The 19,437-nt window shown below is 40.4% G+C and overlaps 1 protein-coding gene across 1 annotated transcript; it reads right to left on the reverse strand.

Annotated features, from left to right (window-relative positions):
• Positions 1-11,541: 11,541 nt before the first annotated feature.
• LOC131954553 (vasopressin V1b receptor-like) lies at positions 11,542-15,110 on the reverse strand. The gene is made up of 2 exons (XM_059318318.1): positions 14,136-15,110; positions 11,542-12,324 (listed from the first exon to the last, which is right to left on the reverse strand). The coding sequence occupies exons 1-2, from the start codon at positions 15,108-15,110 to the stop codon at positions 12,097-12,099; spliced, it is 1,203 nt and encodes a 400-aa protein (XP_059174301.1). The 3' UTR covers positions 11,542-12,096.
• Between the last annotated feature and the right edge of the window lie 4,327 nt (positions 15,111-19,437).

A 19,437-nucleotide genomic window follows, 5' to 3' on the forward strand; every position in this document is an offset into this window, starting at 1 on the left:
CCGTTAAGGGGCCCACAGCCGATCATAAGTAATATTTTTTTTAAATATTGAATTTAATTTTCGTGCATTTTTGCCTTGATATTTGTTTTGTAAAAGAAAAATACTGTAGCTGCGGTACGAATATATTTAATTTACAGTCACTATACCACGCTCTTCCGCAAAAATTAAAATCTATTAAACAAACTGCAGCGTAAATATAGGCAAAAATCCAAATTTCAATGACTTCTGTGACTTGTTGCTCCCATATCATAGCCAAATAGAGGACACGTAACTGTTTGACCGATCCTCCAAAGTGTACTGTAGCTGATGGGGCAGGGATAGGGACCAAATAGCGGACCTGAAAATTGTCGTCAAATTTAGTTATGTATTAAAAAAGTTATTTGTAATAGTATTTTTTACCAAAGTCAAGGCCGAGTTCTCTTTCCCTACAAGCAAACACGCTGCCGCCGGCAAAAAAAGTCCACAGCTCGAGACTACCACAAATTCCCGAAAGACACTTGCCCGAATGCCGTTTGCCCTTTGACTTCACCACAACACATATAACCATCTCGACCCACATACATACACAGTTAATTTTACCAGCTACGTCAAGACGCGAATAGACGGAAACTTGAGATGTGTGCATCTCTACTCATCAACCAAACACGTATACAAGCACTCAACACATGCATCCAAAGTGAGCTACACGTCCGTTGTATGCAGAGTTTCTTCCAGGCATCTCTTCGAAAAATTTCTACCGCCCCCCCCCCCCCGAACGAAATGAAATTTATATAATTTATATAGAAAATATATACTTTTAACAGTGTCCGCCCCCCCCCCCCCCCGAAGAAAGTCTACCCCCCCCCCCCCGAAAATTTCCAGGCCCCCCCCCCCCCCCCCGAAAAAAAAGTCTGGAAGAAACACTGGTTGTATTATTGACGACACCAACCACGTGAACGCCAGAATCAACCATAACATTGAAAATAGGCCCTAGTATTATTTCAAATTAAATGTTATCCCAAATTATTCAATTCCATAGCTAAACAAAGATTTATATAAAATAATTAAGGCCTGAAGTAGTTTAGTATAGAAACTCATTATTGACATAGATCTAGATAGAGCTAGATCTAGATGTACATTAAGGCTAGCTTTCTTAAGTCTAGTTTTTTAGCGCAATTTCCATTCTGGAGAATTGCGTTTATTAACCCGTCATTTCTGGATGGATGGATGGATGGATGGATGGATGGATGAATGTGTGTCCGCAGCTTTAAGTCGTATCTCCTCCTCAACGAAGCAATATCGATGACTAGTTCCAAAAGCAATTATGTTAAGCAAGTTACGAGGATGAACATAGGCCATAAAAATTTCGGGTTTCTTTCATGGATTTCCCAGAAAAGCCAAAAAATCTCGAAAAAAAAGCAGTTTTTGGCCCATATCTCGGCAACCAGACCACTTAGCGACTTGAAACATGTACCAATCGATTCCTGTCATAATTTAGAACAATATTGCCGAAGAAAGTTTTCAAAAATATTCTCTCGTTCGGTCACAAATTTTAAAATTACATAAACACCTTCAAACCGATTGTTCTTCTAGCTTTAACGCACCCCAACATTATACGTCAGAGCTATTTTTAGATAACATAAGGAAATTGCGCACAAATGTCACTAGACTTTTTTAATTAACTTGTTTTCTAGATTATACATCTAGAACCTAGACAGATAAATCCCATGTATTCTCGAATTAGATGATCATTGAAGATAAAAGCTAAATATTTATATCAATTATTTAAGGACTAACATAGTTTTATAAAGAAACTCAATATTTTGTTTTGTTTTTATAATTGATTTTATTTTTAACTAATTAATTTTGGTTTGACCTAGACTCTAGATTTTAGATCTAGATTTCTAGATCTATCTAGGATTGATTTTCCTTCCCTTCGTCCGACAGCTCATCTATAGATCTCGAGAAATGTATTGTATACTCAGATTAGAAGAACTGTTGAAAATTAGTAACAGTATTGGATGGAACCTAATAACAAAAGCAAACGGACGTATCGTTAAAGCTATAGCCGACAGAAATTTAGCTTTATAATGCTTTAAACTTTTGAATGGGCAAAAAATCTTCTATGGAAGTCGCCATTATTGTTTTAAGGGAAATAAATCATGTAACGTCACTATAAGTCAGTTCTGAACTTTTATAATTAATGTAGTTAATTTACCAATGAATATATCAATAAATTATTTAACGTCTTTAAATTAATTTGCGATTAACAGTTTGGTCAAAAAGAACATTGTTCTCTACCTAAATTGGTATTTCACAGCGCTACACATAGTGCAGATTCTCTCCTGTAACCAAACGGACAAAAAAAACAAAAAAAAACAACAACAAATATTTACAAACATGTAAACAAACGTGAGTTTTAGTAGTATATATAAATATATATATATATATATATATATATATATATATATATATATATATATATATATATATATGTTACCTAGGCAAGTTGCATACCCTGCTCGCAGCGCCAAATGTAACGAGTCCCCGAGTCTATCCTGCCGACAACGCCAAATGTAACGAGTCTCTGGCTACCCTGCCGACAACGCCAAATGTGACCTTCCCGAGTCTAACCACTCATTCCACACAACATTGACCACAGCATAGATACTCGAAGATGCAGGTTCATTATTGATCCTTTTATTACATGAATCAAAGAATGCTTCACAATAATATAATGAATCAAGAGAGATGTTTCACAATAATAGTCTGAATCAACGGACCCCCAACAGTCCTCACTAGGCTTCATCTAACTGAATACACATGTCTAACGTCCTTCTTAACACAATATAACCAACTTGATACTGCCACACAGACTCACTGATCGAAAGCGAGCGAGAGAGAGACTGACGGACTGACTGACAGACCTTCCGAGACCGACTTTCTGAGAGACTGACTTTCTGAGACTGTCTGAGAGAGACCGACTGACTGAGAGACTTTCTGAGACTGCCAGCTCAGCCGTCGCCTTCCTTATCTCCCCTTCATAATCGTACTCATATTCGGTCCTATCATAATCGTAATTGTAATCGATTCTAATCGTTACATCAGACTGTTAATTACGCCGCTTCTGTCGTACAGTCCGATTTTAATAAGCCACCTGCATCCTGTCACATCAAAGTTGACAGACCGTCTTTCGTATCGCTTCCCGAGATACTACGCCTTGGCATCAGCCAACACCTGCACTGTGACGTCAGACTGTAACACGTTATGTCTCTTGGTAACTTCCCCTAGTTACATATATATATATATATATATATATATATATATATATATATATATATATATAGATATAGATAGATAGATAGATAGATAGATAGATAGATAGATAGATAGATAGATAGATAGATAGATAGATAGATAGATAGATAGATAGATAGATAGATAGATAGATAGATAGATAGATAGATAGATAGATAGATAGATAGATAGATAGATATACACAATTGATAATCATGTCTATGAAACTGTGTAAAACTACCAAATAATATATTTTTTCTGTTTTAAATGTTTAAAATAAAAATGTAAAAATTAAAATTAAAAAAAAAACTGTAGGAAGACTGCTATAGATATAGATGTTTGAAAGGGAAGAATGTTTGATTTGGTGTGTCTCATTGTACTCAACATTTCGTTAACTTAAATTTTTATAATTTATTTTTCTTTAATCCCCAATTTATTTCAGCTCTACGTAAAAGCCCAAACCCCCTCAGCCACCACACCAATTGAAAAAAAATCCCTTGAATCATCATTTAATTACACACTTGCATTTTCATTTTTTTTAATAATAATATTGTAATTAGACGTTTTGTATTAGATCTATGTATGGGGAAGCCATCTTAAATGAATGAAAGTATGCTATGTATAAGAAAGAAGTATTAATATTGTAACTCTGAATCAGTCCTCACAAGCCGATGATGAAAACTATAATACTAAAGCGAACATGCAAGGCAAACTAACGTTGTAAATTACGGGAACAGGGCTTCCCCCCCCCCGTCAATTACCCCTCCGGAGATCCCCCCATTACCCCCCGGAGTAATTACCCCCTGTCAATTACCCCCCACCCAGTAGGACATTACCCCCCCCCCCCCGGACAGGGTTAGAGTTAGGGTTAGGGTTAGCTTTAGGGGGTTAGGGGGTTAAGGGGTTAGGGAGTTAGGGGTAGGGCTAGGGCTAGAGCTAGGGCTAGGGCTAGGGCTAGGGCCAAGGTTAGGGCTAGGGCCAGGGCTAGGGCTAGGGCCAGGGCCAGGGCCAGGGCCAGGGCTAGGGCCAGGGCTAGGGCCAGGGCTAGGGCCAGGGCCAGGGCCAGGGCCAGGGCTAGGGCTAGGGCTAGGGCTAGGGCTAGGGCTAGGGCTAGGGCTAGGGCTCGGGCTAGGGCTAGGGCTAGGGCTAGGGCTAGGGCTAGGGCTAGGGCTAGGGCTAGGGCTAGGGCTAGGGCTAGGGCCAGGGCTAGGGCCAGGGCTAGGGCTAGGGCTAGGGCCAGGGCTAGGGTTAGGGTTTCGTGTTTTTCTTAAAGTTAGGATTAAAGTAGTATATAGGTATAAAATTCTAATTAGAGTTAGGATTCTAACTTGAGGGGGGGGGGGGGGGGGGGGTAATTGACAGGGGGTGATTGCTCCGGGGGTAAATACGGGGCGGGGGGATGTCCGGGGGAGGGTGGGGGGGGGGGTAATTTCCGGGGGGTAATGTCCTGTAGCCGTAAATTACATATCTGAGGCAAAAAAGGTTCGTATCCTGGACATACCTTAAATACAGGATGAACGTACTTAGTCCGCATTTTTTGCCCCAAAAACCCTGTCACCCGACAAGTGAATAGAGGACAACATTATCCCGGGCTAACGTCTACATCCATCACCAGCAGCAACCCCATCCCTAGCGCCCCACACCCACTACAAGTTAAATGATGGTTCAATCATGCAATCAGTGCGTCTCACCATTGGGTAACCATCAGGCTGGTGAGCATAAAATAAAATGTGGTCACCACTGATTAAGCATATGCAGAAGCGTGGTCACCACTGAGTGACCTCAGGGTGACCATGACCTTACGACCAGATCTCTCACACAGACAAGCTGGATTCATTCCCCCAAACCTCGAACCAATTTTAGTGTTTTCATTGTTCGTAAATTGTCCTCGGGAAACGCGGGTGTTTCTATTTTAAGCTAAATAATATGACGATGACCTTGGCTTTGTGTGCTGCTTATGATGCATCGAACCGGCAATAGTCAACATGACTTTAAAAGACGCTTCGTATGTACGTGGTAACCTCTGAACTCTGACCCCCAATGTTGATGGTAGCCTCTCAACTGCGACCCAAAAATTTACTAATTCCGGAATTAACGGATTTTAAAGCGCATATCAACATTTACTAAATGAACACAGATCAGACCAGAATAAAGAAGTTGACAAACACATAACGACAAGATCATTGCAAAAATTCAGGTCCCAAGCGTCACCAAGGAAACAAATATCTTTCCTTATACAGTGTAGTATTCAGTAGTTAATTGCTATACAACATAGGTAGGAGAGTGGAATATTTCACTGTGCATCATCTGTCAGTTGTGAAGACTAAAATAAATTAACTGTAGAAAATATCTATAACATGAGAAAACATATCAGAAATTAATCTGAGCTCATAATCAGTTAGTTGTGAAAATACTTAGAGGAATAATCTCTAGACTTGATAGTACATTTCCTGAATAGTTCTTACCAAGCACAAACGCTTTGTATGCAATTTTAAAATCAGAACGGTTAAAGGGAAATAGCTGCTTAGAATGTTTACAAATATTGAGTTATGTCCCCTACACCTGAGCCGGGTTATTTCAACAGCACACGTACCGCGTATTAGAACAAAGTTCACCTACTTATTTAACTTGTTTGTTTTGAAATATTTATAAATAGATTTTTTTACTAGAAATAATAAAGGGACATAATACACCATAAAACAAATTTGATAAGAGATAAGAAGCTATACATTTTATCGACCTTGGTTCCGAGTTTTTTTTTTAGTATAATCGGATTTAATCTTGATTATAGGAAGGATTCCTGAAAAGATGGCAATGTTATATGGTATCACAGCGACTTTTGTATCAGGCTTTATTTCTTGTTGTAAATCGTTATTTGTAGTGGTGTGTGTGTATGTGCATGAGCGTGTATGTGTGTGTGTGTGTTGCTGTATTCTGTGGTGTGTGAGTGTGTGTGTGTATGTGTGTGTTGCTGTATTCTGTGGTGTGTGAGTGTGTGTGTGTATGTGTGTGTGTGTTGCTGTATTCTGTGGTGTGTGAGTGTGTGTGTGTATGTGTGTGTGTGTGTATGTGTGTGTGTGTGTTGCTGTATTCTGTGGTGTGTGAGTGTGTGTGTGTATGTGTGTGTGTGTGTTGCTGTATTCTGTGGTGTGTGAGTGTGTATGTGTGTGTGTGTGTATTGCTGTATTCTGTGGTGTGTGAGTGTGTATGTGTGTGTGTGTGTATTGCTGTATTCTGTGGTGTGTGAGTGTGTGTGTGAGTGTATGTGTGTGGGCTATCAGAGTGCGGCCCATGTGATATTCTAGACAAGAGTCACTTGACATGTGATACAGTGTGACCTAGCAACAGGTAACAACAGGTAGCAACAGGTAGCAACAGGTAGCAACAGGAAGAAACAGGTAACAACAGGTAACAACAGGTAGCAACAGGTAACAACAGGTAGCAACAGGTAGCAACAGGTAGCAACAGGTAGCAACAGGTAGCAACAGGTAGCAACAGGTAGCAACAGGTAGCAACAGGTAGCAACAGGTAACAACAGGTAGCATACCTGTCACAAGTTGTAATACAGAACAGATGATTTAACTGGGTACAGGTGAGGGAACAATACAGGGAACAGGTGAGGGAACAATACAGGGAACAGGTGAGGGAACAATACAGGGAACAATACAGGGAACAGGTGAGGGAACAATACAGGGAACAGGTAGGGTAACAATACAGGGAACAGGTGAGGGAATAATACAGGGAACAGGCGAGGGAACAATACAGGGAACAGGCGAGGGAACAATACAGGGAACAGGCGAGGGAATAATACAGGGAACAGGCGGGGAACAATACAGGGAACAGATGTGGGAACAATACAGGGAACAGGTAGGGTAACAATACAGGGAACAGGTGAGGGAACAATACAGGGAACAGGTGAGGGAACAATACAGGGAACACCACATATACAAGTCAGGTACGAAGCAAACACTACTAAAACAACATTAGGTGATATAAAGATAAATTTAATACATGAAGTTTATGATACAATGATAAGTTTAATACAAGCAGTTTATGATACAATGATAAGTTTAATACATGAAGTTTATAATACAGTAATACAATAATAAGTTTAATACATAACGTTTATCATACGAGGACAAATTTAACACATGAAGTTTACAGGGATAAATGTAACGCATCAAATGTATGATACAATGATACGTTTAATGCATGACGTTTACAAGTAACAAATGCGATATTTGAGAATCTGACAAAAAGAGAAATTATATTTACAGCGTGGCAGCAGTCACGTTTGAGAGAGCAACATTGGTGGTGGTGTTTTTTCTGGGTTAGAGGGGATACACAACGCTTGCCCGTATGCTGTTTTCCCAAATAGACACGTGCACGAATAGACACTTGCACGAATGCGACAAATGCCCGAATAGACGCTTGCACGAATGCGACAAATGCCCGAATAAACACTTGCACGAATGCGACACATACCAGAATAGACACTTGCACGAATACGACAAATGCCCGAATGCGACAAATGCCTGAATGGACACTTGCCCGAATGGGACAAAAGCTCGAATGCGACAAATGCACGAATGGACACTTGCCCGAATGCGACAAATGCCTGAATGGACACTTGCCCGAATGCGATGCGACAAATGCCTGAATGGACACTTGCCCGAATGCGATGCGACAAATGCCTGAATGGACACTTGCCCGAATGCGATGCGACAAATGCCTGAATGGACACTTGCCCGAATGCGATGCGACAAATGCCTGAATGGACACTTGCCCGAATGGGACAAATGCCTGAAACCCATTAGCCCGAAGGCAGTTAGCCCCACAAAAATTTATGTTATATATTACCAAGCAGACATTTTTAATAAATTTGACATTGCAATAATCAACACAAGTCTAAAAAAATTTTTTTTTTAAATCTCTAATATATAAAGCTCAGTTCTGTAACGTGTGGCAAAAAAAAAGTTTGTCGTTGACACTTCTATGGATTTAAGTGTTAGATTTTTTATCGTACTCATAGTCTAAATTTACGAGTCAAAAAATTACCATTGAAAGTCTTTAAAAACAATTTTCATTCTATTTACTTAGAAGAATAATTTTCAATTATGAACACGACATAAAATTTTTAAAAAGTGTATCGACGTTTATAAAATTTCTAAAATTGTGTCGGAAATGTATTGACTGCACAGTTACTTCCCTTTAATGAAAAATAAATCCTTAAGAAGAGAGAATTAACATTTTATTACTTTGTTTTTGGTGTTAAGAAAAAAAAAATAATTACACAATTAGCGGGGATTGATTAAGTGCAATGTCGTTAGGTATTTTTAACACTGCCTTTTATTTATTCTATACACTGAACATACTGTTCAATAATTATTATTTTTTTTTTAAAATCAATAACATTTAATAAGCCAGGTCCTACAAATCATATACGTTTATTTCTTTCCATTTACGGATAATCTTGGAGTATTATCATTTTTGTTCACTAAATTGAAACAGGCGCGTCCGCCGGCGCCCCTGCACGGTTTGATTTGGCACCCTGGGCTATCATGTGAGCGCTATGCTGCATAATTTTGTTTTAAACAGTGCGATAGACTATGGATAAGAAAGGTTACTATAGTCTTTAAGTGAATCAAATCCGGGCGTCCTCCGGCACCCCGACAGGGTGCTATTTGGCGCCCCGGGCCTTCCGGTGTACGCTATGGTATCTACGTTCGCGTGAGTTCAAAAGACTATAAATAAGTTATGCACTATAGGCGTTTACTAAGTTCAATCAGGCGGTGACGTCATGGTGCGTCCTCTGGCGCCCAGACAGGGTGCTTTTTGGGGTCCCGGGCCTCCCGTGTTCGGTTTCGCGCCTACGTTCATTAAAGTGAGTGCAAAAGACTATGAATAAGTTGGGGTACTATAGTCGTTTATTAAGTTGAAGCAGGCGATTCAGCCCCGTGAGCACTTTGCGTTTATATTCGCGTTAGTGTTTTCTTTGTGTTTAGGTTGGGTTTGCGTTAGTGGTTGCGTTTTGATTTGGTTCGTTTTTGTTCTTTCTTTTTTCGTTTTCGTTTGTGTTTTATTTTCATTGGGTTTGTGTTTGTATTTGTGTTTGAGGTTGGTTTTGCGTTTGGATTTGGTTTGTTTTCGTTTGTTTTTTCTTTTGTGTTTTTTCTTTGGGTTTGTGGTTGGTTTTGCGTTTGGATTTGGTTTGTTTTCGTTTGCTTTTTCGTTTGTGTTTTTTTCTTTGGGTTTGTGTTTGTGGTTGGTTTTGCGTTTGGATTTGGTTTGTTTTCGTTTGCTTTTTTCTTTGTGTTCGTATTGGTGTTTGTGGTTGTGGTTGGTTTGTTGTAAGTTTTTGTTTTCGTTTGTATTTGTAATTGTGTTAGCGTTATGTTTGCGTTTTGTTGTTTTGGTTTTGGTTGGTTGTGGTTTGGGTGGGCAATGCCGGGTTTATGATGATTACTAAACACACAGGTGATGGTCTTTAACAGAAAGGTTTTTCACAGAAGCCAGAGCGGGGCCTGGCCGGGACGGCTAGTATGTTATAATTTTAAAATTTAGCTTTCATTTTGGAAAATTGAGAAATTGCTGTAAAAAATACTCTTTATTCTTAATAAAAATTATAACAAATGCAAATATAATAATACATTAATATTGATTAAAAAAAAAGATAACCAAACGTTTTATGAAAACATCGAAAGTAGTGAACAAGAGGCTGCTGTTTTACAAAACATAAAGGTACAGAATAGACCTACATTTTTGAACATGTAACTTAATACCAAATTTAAATTAACAAATTTTGTGATACACCTCGAAGGTCATCCATTGTAGATCGATTGGTTCGATAATTTTTTTTTTTTTTTTTTTTTTGCTTGATTGTGGTGCGATCTTAACAGGCTTTCAATTTCATTTTGCACACGACACTGTCTTTTTGGAATCTGTCGATGGTTCTCTAAACGGAAGTTTGTCTCATTCGGGCAAGTGTCCATTCGGGCATTTGTCGCATTCGAGCTTTTGTCCCATTCGGGCAAGTGTCCATTCGGGCGTTTGTCGCATTCGGGCTTTTGTCCCATTCGGGCAAGTGTCCATTCGGGCGTTTGTCGCATTCGGGCAAGTGTCCATTCGGGCGTTTGTCGAATTCGTGCAAGTGTCCATTCGGGCATTTGTCGCATTCGGGCTTTTGTCGCGTTCGGGCAAGTGTCCATTCGAGCGTTTGTCGCATTCGGGCAAGTGTCCATTCGTGCATTTGTCGCATTCGAGCTTTTGTCGCATTCGGACAAGTGTCCATTCGTGCATTTGTCGCATTCGGGCAAGTGTCCATTCGGGCATTTGTCGCATTCGAGCTTTTGTCCCATTCGGGCAAGTGTCCATTCGGGCATTTGTCGCATTCGGGCAAGTGTCCATTCGGGCATTTGTCGAATTCGGGCAAGTGTCCATTCGGGCATTTGTCGCATTCGGGCAAGTGTCCATTTGGGCATTTGTCGCATTCGGGCAAGTGTCTATTCGGGCATATGTCGCATTCGAGCAAGTGTCCATTCGGGCCTTTGTCGTATTCGGCCAAGTGTCCATTCGAACGTTAGTCGCATTCGGGCAAGTGTCCATTCGAACGTTAGTCGCATTCGGGCAAGTGTCCATTCGGGCGTTCGTCGCATTCGGGCAAGTGTCCATTCGGGAATTTGTCGCATTCGGGTAAATGTATATTAAGGAAAACGGCATTCGGACAAGCCACCTTCCGGTATGTGTCTTTCAGGCATTTGTCGCAATGGAGTTAGTTTCCATTTGTGAAAATGGCCTTCAGGCAAACGGCTTTCGGGCAAGTGTCTTTAGGGAAAACTTCCGGCTTCCGGTTGTTTTCTGTCATCCTTGTGGCTGTAGGTGGTTTTTTGTTTGGTCTGTGTGGTTTTTAAGTGGTTTTTTAACAGTGGTGCCGTGTTAGCTGATGTTGCGTGTCACTTTATTTTAGAACTACGCGATACTTTGTCTTTTTTTTTTATAGCCCGTTGATAGTTTGTGTGTGTGCTTCTAGCGAGATGGTGGTTTGTGTGTGTGATTCTAGCCAGATTGTGGCTTGTGTGTGTGATTCTAGCCACATGGTGGTTTGTGTGTGTGATTCTAGCCACATGGTGGTTTGTGTGTGTGATTCTAGCCACATGGTGGTTTGTGTGTGTGATTCTAGCCACATGGGGGTTTGTGTGTGTGATTCTAGCCAGTTGGTGGTTTGTGTGTGTGATTCTAGTCAGATGGTGGTTTGTGTGTGTGATTCTAGCCAGTTGGTGGTTTGTGTGTAGCCATGGACAACAGGCCACCGGGCCAGTCTCAACATAGCTGGCCATCGGTATCGCCCCGAGAATTTCAACCAACAGAATCGATACCAACTGTTTACAAATACCCGGATATAGCAGACGGATAAATAACGTTCATTTCCGTGACCATCGCAGCTGAGCCACACTGCGGTATCCATATCGTCATAGTGAATCACTTTGGATCACTACTCCATTAGCCGACAGTAACCATGTAGAGAAGAGTCTTTTAATCGCGTGATGTATAAGAGAAAAATTGACGTCAGCACATCCCAATGTTAGACAAGCCAGATAGAATTACAAAAGCGTTGTCTCCCCTGGTAGTAAGAGTAATTGCCCTTGATTAATCAGAGTTAACCAGATTTATTTTTGCTAATATTTCTGAATCAAGATATTTCAGAAATGTACTTATGCAAGAAATTAAGTTAGAAAAAGTAACGTCAATTGAATCTTAAAGTGATTTCGTCTTTGGTTGTTTGTTTTTTAAAGAGCTCAGGTATTTTAGTCTGAGATTCCATCAGACTTCATCTCCAGGTGCTCTGGTCTGGGGCATCCTGATGAGTGACGTGTCCCTGGTCTCGCTGCGGGGGTGTTTTGATTGGTTGAAGAAACTTTTGATGATAAGGCCGAGGAAGCGACGACTTGTGGCCATGTAGATGAAGACGTTACCCACGTGATGCGACAGGCTGATCTCCTTGACCATCAGCTTGACCGACACGAAGGTGAAGTACGCGCTCCATAGCGGCTGCAAGAAGAGGTAAAGGTGAGGTAGTGGTTAGATGGTGAGGTAATGGATAAATAGTGAGGTAGTGGCTAGATGGTGAGGTAATGGATAAATGGTGAGGTAATGGCTAAATGGTGAGGTAATGGCTAAATGGTGAGGTAATGGATAAATGGTGAGGTAATGGCTAAATGGTGAGGTAGTGGATAAATGGTGAGGTAATGGTTAAATGGTGAGGTAATGGTTAAATGGTGAGGTAGTGGTTAGATGGTGAGGTAATGGCTAAATGGTGAGGTAATGGCTAAATGGTGAGGTAGTGGATAAATGGTGAGGTAATGGTTAAATGGTGATGTAATGGTTAAATGGTGAGGTAGTGGTTAGATGGTGAGGTAATGGATAAATGGTGAGGTAATGGTTAAATGGTGAGGTAGTGGTTAGATGGTGAGGTAGTGGCTTAATGGTGAGGTAATGGCTAAATGATGAGATAATTACTAAATGGTGAGGTAGTGGCTAGATGGTGAGGTATTGGATAAATGGTGAGGTAGTGGATAAATGGTGAGGTAGTGGCTAAATGGTGAGGTAATGGATAAATGGTGAGGTAGTGGCTAGATGGTGAGGTAATGGATAAATAGTGAGGTGATGGATAAATGGTGAGGTAGTGGATAAATGGTGAGGTAGTGGATAAATGGTGAGGTAATGGAAAAATGGTGAGGTAATGGCTAAATGGTGAGGTAATGACTAAATGGTGATGTAATGGCTAAATGGTGATGTAACGGCTAAATAGTTAGGTAATGGCTAAATGGTGAGGTAATGGCTAAATGGTGATGTAACGGCTAAATGGTAAGGTTATGATTAAATGGTAATGTGGAGGCTAAATAATTACGTAATAACTAAATAGTGAGGTAATGGCTAAATGGTGAGGTGATGCCTAAATGATGAGATGATAAGTGAATGGTGAGGTTATGGCTAAATGGCGAGGTAATGGCTAAATAGTGAGGCAATGGTTAAATGGTGAGGTAATGGTTAAATAGTGAGGTAATAGATAAGTGGTGAGGTAATGGCTAAATGATGAGCTTATGCTCGCCTCAAGTATTCCATAGGGCTGTAGGTTTTACACCAATGACTTTAACCACCCACTTAAAACGGTACAGCATTAAAACTTTGCCCAACATCAGCATGACCTATCACGTGATCAGGTGTCAATTAACCAGGAACCACAACAAAAGCCACGTGATATCACATCAAGAACATTACAAGCTACAGGGGTTCCTCGCATTCACAGAATTAAGCAATTTGTTTTAGACATTTTTATTCGTCAGAAATAAAACAGGAATTGAAAGCTGAGTTTATTTGTAATCCGATGTCAAGGCAAATAAAGGCTATGCCAAAAGAAGACATGAATGGGAAGCTAATGTTATTTTAATTCATAAGGGGAGGCTACAATAGCTTTAATGAACGAGGGGCGGTAAAAAATGTTTAATTCCAGACGTAGAGCCAGCTAATTAGGAATCCAGTGTGTGTGTGTGTGTGTGTGTGTGTGTGTGTACTGAAGCCGGTCTAAAAATTCTAAAATCTAAAAATTTAATTTGTAGACTAACCGGCCTTCCTCCATATACAGAGATTCTTTCAGATCTTCCCCGCATCACGGCTATCACCCCCCCCCCCCCCATTCACCGAACGAAATAAAATTTATATACACAATATATACTTTAACCGGTGTCCGCCCCACCCCTCCCGTGAAAGTTAAAGTCTTCCACAGACCCAGGATAAAAATATCTGAAAGAAACTCTGCCCATATATTCTATTGTCTAAAAAAATGTAAAGAATTGCCTTACGTCTTTCCCCATGTCCTCAATCCGGCAGGGCATGGGGCCGTAGGAAATGTTGGCCTGCAGGGCATACAGGATGGTGTTGGGCAGAACGGTGACGATGAGGTAGAAGGACACCCAGAGCAGCGTCACAGTGGTCCCCTTGTTGTTGGCGTGGGCCCCTCCGTTGGTGCAGCTGTTCATCCGCTTGCCGCCGTGGCTGTCGGCGTCCGCTACCAGCGCTGACATGCTGTTGTCAGTCACGTGACGACCGTTACTAGCCTTCCCGAGCTTCAACTTTCCGATGGTCCGGATCTTCAGTAGAACTGCGATATTCAGGAGCAGCACGATCAAAGGGAGAACACCAAACACGGATAACTCCGTACACCAGGTGTAGATAGAGAAAAACGAATCCTTGCTGATTTCCGTCACTCGGACCTGACACTCACCAACATGGATGATTTCCCAGAAGTAACTTTGAGGCAGGCTTAGGATAATGGACAACACGAGCAAGCAGAAGATGGTTCGCGGGGTCCGTGTCTTGCCGAATCGTTCAGACTTGAATGGGTGGCAGACTGACAGGAACCGCTCAACCGTGAAGGCAAAGACCAGGAACACGCAGAAGTATTGAACCGCGATGTTAGCAGTCGAAAATATTTGACACCAGATATCAAAATCCAGCGTCCTTAGTAACCACGGGTTTTCTAGTTCGTAAATAAAATGGAGCACAAGAAAAGTGAGGTCTGCGACAGCGAGGCTGGTGAGGTAGTACGCCGCGGTGTTGCAGGTGCGCATGCGCGGGTTGGACCAGACCATGGCGGAGATGATGTTCCCGAAGATGCCGATGACGATCCAGACGGGTGTGATGCACTTGTTGAGCATCATGGCCACGGGAACGTTGTGGTTGAAGTTGTCGACTAGGAACTTATGCTTGAAGAGCTCAGCCTGAGCCTCAGTGCTGTTGGTCAGGTAGGCGATGTAGCTCGTGTTGTTACACGCCATGGTGCACGTGTTTTGTGTGCTCACTGTTTTATGTGCTCAAACACATTTAAACACCATTTAATGTTTTTTTTTTTTGGTAATTCAAGTAATTGTTGACGTAATGAAGTTGGAGTGATTGGGTTGCAACCAATCACTGCGTTTATACTCATTCGATATTTTTTGAATGAAGAAATTTTTTTAAAAAGCTATGACGTCCGTTTAGGCCGAATCTAATTAGTCTGTAATTTCATGTCAAGCTCTCGGGGAAAAACGTTTTCGTGGAACTAATGTAACTTGATTCGAAGAACTGCTTTAATGTTGCCCTAAATTCGTGGAATCAAAGTCCTGTTGTCCTTTATTTCCTAGAACTAATGTCTTGTTGTCCTTGATTCAAGGACCTAATGTCCTGTTGTCCTCAATTCAAGGAACTAATGTCCTGTTGTCCTCGATTCAAGAAACTAATGTCCTGTTGTCTGTGATTCAAGGAACTAATGTCCTGCTGTCCTTGATTCAAAGAACTAATTTCCTGTTGTCCTTGATTCAAGGAACTAATTTCCTGTTGTCATTGATTCAAGGAACTGACGTGCAATGTCCTATTGTCCTAGCTTGTTCAATTTTTTGACCTGAAATAAAAAGAAAGATGTGGTAACTTACATACAAACATCATACCATCTCATCTACCACTTCTAAGGAACCAATTACCTCATCAACTTTTCTAAAGGATTGCATTGCCAGGACGCCTAGCTCTAGATCAGTGGTTCTTAACCTGGGTTTGGTGAGTCAGTCTCAGGGTTCGGTGAGTCAGTCTCAGGGTTCGGTAAGTCAGTCTCAGGGTTCGGCGGAGGTCAAGACACACACCCGACTCATTTGATTCGCAATCGGATTTAGTCAGTGCTGACAATAGAACTATTAAATTAATTAGAATATCGTGGCTATCAACACAATGTGCTTGAATTTGTATTGTGGCCATTACAAATGGTATGTAATGTGGCCATCACAAATGTTGGTATGTAATGTGGCCATCACAACAGTTGTTGACATGTAATGTGGCCATCAGCAAATGTTGGTATGTAATGTGGCCATCACAATTGTTGTTGACATGTAATGTGGCCATCAGCAAATGTTGGTATGTAATGTGGCCATCAGCAAACAATGATTGATGTAATTAGCCACCCAGGGGCCATGTGCAACAGATTACCAATCAGGAGGGCCGGGGTCCGTGTTAAGGCACAATGGCTTGACGCCAGACTCGCAGGAAATTGATAGAACTCTGATCTTTGTTGAGCAGACGGCTCGTGTGACAATGGGACACGGTGCTTGTGTGTGTGTGTGGGGGGGGGGTGTCAGACGGAGTGTTCGGAGTGTAGTTCAAAGGAATTAAGAGAAAGAAACTAAGTCAAAGATGAACAGGTGAGTTATGAAATGTTATTCTTGTAGCCCGCATCGGCATATAAAGTAGGTCATATTGAGAAGGTCACAGAGAGTAGGTCACAGAGAGTAGGTCACAGAGAGTAGGTCACAGAGAGTAGGTCACAGAGAGTAGGTCACAGAGAGTAGGTCATATAGAGTAGGTCAAATATTGCAAGTCATGAAAGTAGACGACGAAATGTAGACATGGAGAGTGGTGTGTTAGGTCAGAGAAGGGCAGCTAAATTTAGAACAATTAAAATTATTGAAGCTTTTCGTTTCTATTTTAATTTATAACATAACAACTTGAACTGCTATCATTGGAAAAAAGATCACGTCTCAAAATAAAATAAACGAAACAATTAATCCCAAATAACATAGAGAAGCTGTAAAAGTAAGTTTCATGACCTTCGTACATAATTCAACCATAAGCTCTGAAGCAGAGATCCAATTTCATAACACAATTTTCTACCCGGAAGTATCTCCGCCCACCAGATAAGACCGTCGATGACCTTTGAACTCTAACCCGCACCAACTTGGGTTAAAAAAAGTTAAAAAAACATCTTTCTCTGAGGGCATAAAATTACTTTCCGGCACCCGAGTGACGGGGATGACGCCTGGAAGGTCTGGAGTGGAACGATCCTAGCCGCCTGAAATAAAACGTGCCTGTCTGTTAGGTACTTGTAAAATGGTTTTAAATGTTCTGCGGTGAGATGTTCCAGCTAAGCTACCACTGCGATGAGATTTTTTTTAATCGATTTGGAAATTCCTAATACTACAGTGATAGGGAATGTGTGTGTGGTGTGTGGGTGGTGTGTTGGGGTGGGGGTAGTTTTTCTTGCTGTACTAGCACATTGCATTTTCTGTTCAATAACACAATTGAGACGGGTGTTCACATCTAGATATTAGATCAAGGCTACATTTTTATACAGGCTTTTGTTGTACTTGGCTAGGGGAGATAACTTTAGCTAATGTTGAGGCCACACGACTGACGTGAAGCGACACAACTTTTAAATCATGCCTTAGATTTAAAAAGTTTTAGAATTTAAGTTGCCTTTAACCTTACATTTTTAAATATTTACTTAAAATAAAAAGAACGTAAAGATAATTCCAAAAACACTGCAAATAAATTTTTACATCATTTTGTCTATTAAAAATGTAAATAATAAAAACTTTTTATAAACCGTACTATAAAAAATGTATTTAAATGATTAAAAGATTGTTTGAACTAATTAATTTATTTCCAACCATTGTTAAAGTCACGCTGTTTATATTGTAAGAAAATTCCCAAAAAAATTCGTAAAAAAAAAAAAATTAATTCACAACGAAACTAAAAACACTTAAGACTATTATGGTAAAAAAAAATCATGTTTGTATTTCTATATCTCTGGTTATCATCATTTGAATTGTTGATCCTTTTTTTTTAGTAATGTTCACCATTTTGCTCATGTAATGATAATTTTTGTTAATGCTTGAACTATGTTAAATACACACTATGTTAAGCACACACACATTTGTATATGTTGATGTAATGATTTCTATTTGAAAATAAAGATAGTAAAAAAAAAAAAAAAAAAAAAAAAAAAAAAAATTCGTCCATTATAGACAGCTGTTTTTATACGGAACAACCGCTATTTAATTTGTTTATTTTCTACTTTTCAATAATTCATAATTTGTGAATTCTACACTACCTCCGGCCCTTCCCCCCCCCCCCCCCCCGATGAAAGCAGCTGTTCGTGACGACAGCAGTGTTTCTTCCAGACTTTTTTCTCCGGGGGGGGGGGGGGGGGGCACTTGAAATTTTCGGGGGGGGGGGGGGGGGCGGTACACTTTCTTCGGGGGGGGGGGGGGGGCGGACACTGTTAAAAGTATATATTTTCTATATAAATTTCATTTCGTTCGGGGGGATGCCTGGAAGAAACTCTGGACGACAGTTTACAGACGACAATGAAAAGATCAAGCGGAACTTCTTACCTCCCCTTATATTTAAATAGTTTAAAAGCTAAATTATCTGCCTCTAATATCCGTCACTAACTCGACCCGGCTTTACAATTATGAACATTCGGGGTGAGCTATGGTTCACTGGTGGGGGGGGGGGGTAGCGAAATGGACGAGAGAGGGGGCGGGAGGAGCGTTATATAGTCGGCTTGCTTCATCTTTCCCATGAAGAGAATTATGTATTGATTGTTTTTGTATGAATTATGTGTCTCGTGCTTTACGTCTAGCGGTAGAGAGCAGGACTGCTAACCCGTAAGTTCAAGCTAGTAGACCGTCCCTGAGTCCACCCAACTCTGATAGGGAAAGTAAAGGCGGGTGGGCATAGTGCTGACCACACTATCTCTTCATCTGCCGAGGTCACAGAAACAAGTGAATTCTACTTCAATTGCCCCATAGACCATCAGGTTTCAAAGGGAAACCTTTTTACTTTATTCTACATATGATTAATTTTTATATTCTTCTTTAATCCTTTTTCTATTTCAGTTATAAGCCAATACCCCCTATATCCACTCCACCGAAAAAGAAAAATTGCCCTTTTACTATTTTTTGTACTATTTTAATTTTTTTAACAGATAATTGAATCACAATTTAATTTAACATTTGCTTTTTCATGTTTAAAAATAAAATTGTAATTAGACGTTTCGTATTATGTATAAGTAAACCATCTTCAATGAATGAAAGTACAAGTGAGAATGAAGTATTTCTATTGTAAATCGGTAGCAGTCCTCACAAGCGGATGATGAAAAGTGTAGCTCTTCAGCGATTATGGCACGGAAAACTGACGCTGTGAAATTGTAAATAACAATATATACCTGAGGTTAATAACAAAAGGTAAAGCTACACAATTTCTATTAAACAAGTTAGCAAATGACAAAATCTGTTAGATAAATCCGCCTGCTGTCGTTGAAGTTGTTTAATCTGGAAGTGTATCTGTTGAATTACT

The sequence above is a fragment of the Physella acuta genome, unplaced genomic scaffold (assembly GCF_028476545.2).
Source record: "Physella acuta isolate Inbredline_101_S28 unplaced genomic scaffold, ASM2847654v3 ptg001011l, whole genome shotgun sequence".
Classification (NCBI taxonomy): domain Eukaryota; kingdom Metazoa; phylum Mollusca; class Gastropoda; family Physidae; genus Physella; species Physella acuta.

Bases quoted from the DNA above. Each gene is read 5' to 3' on its own strand.
- LOC131954553 (XM_059318318.1), bottom strand. From the start codon at position 15,110: ATGGCGTGTAACAACACGAGCTACATCGCCTACCTGACCAACAGCACT. The intron at 12,325-14,135 runs GTAAGGCAATTC...CTCTTCTTGCAG, and splicing joins TTGAGGACATGGGGAAAGAC to CCGCTATGGAGCGCGTACTT.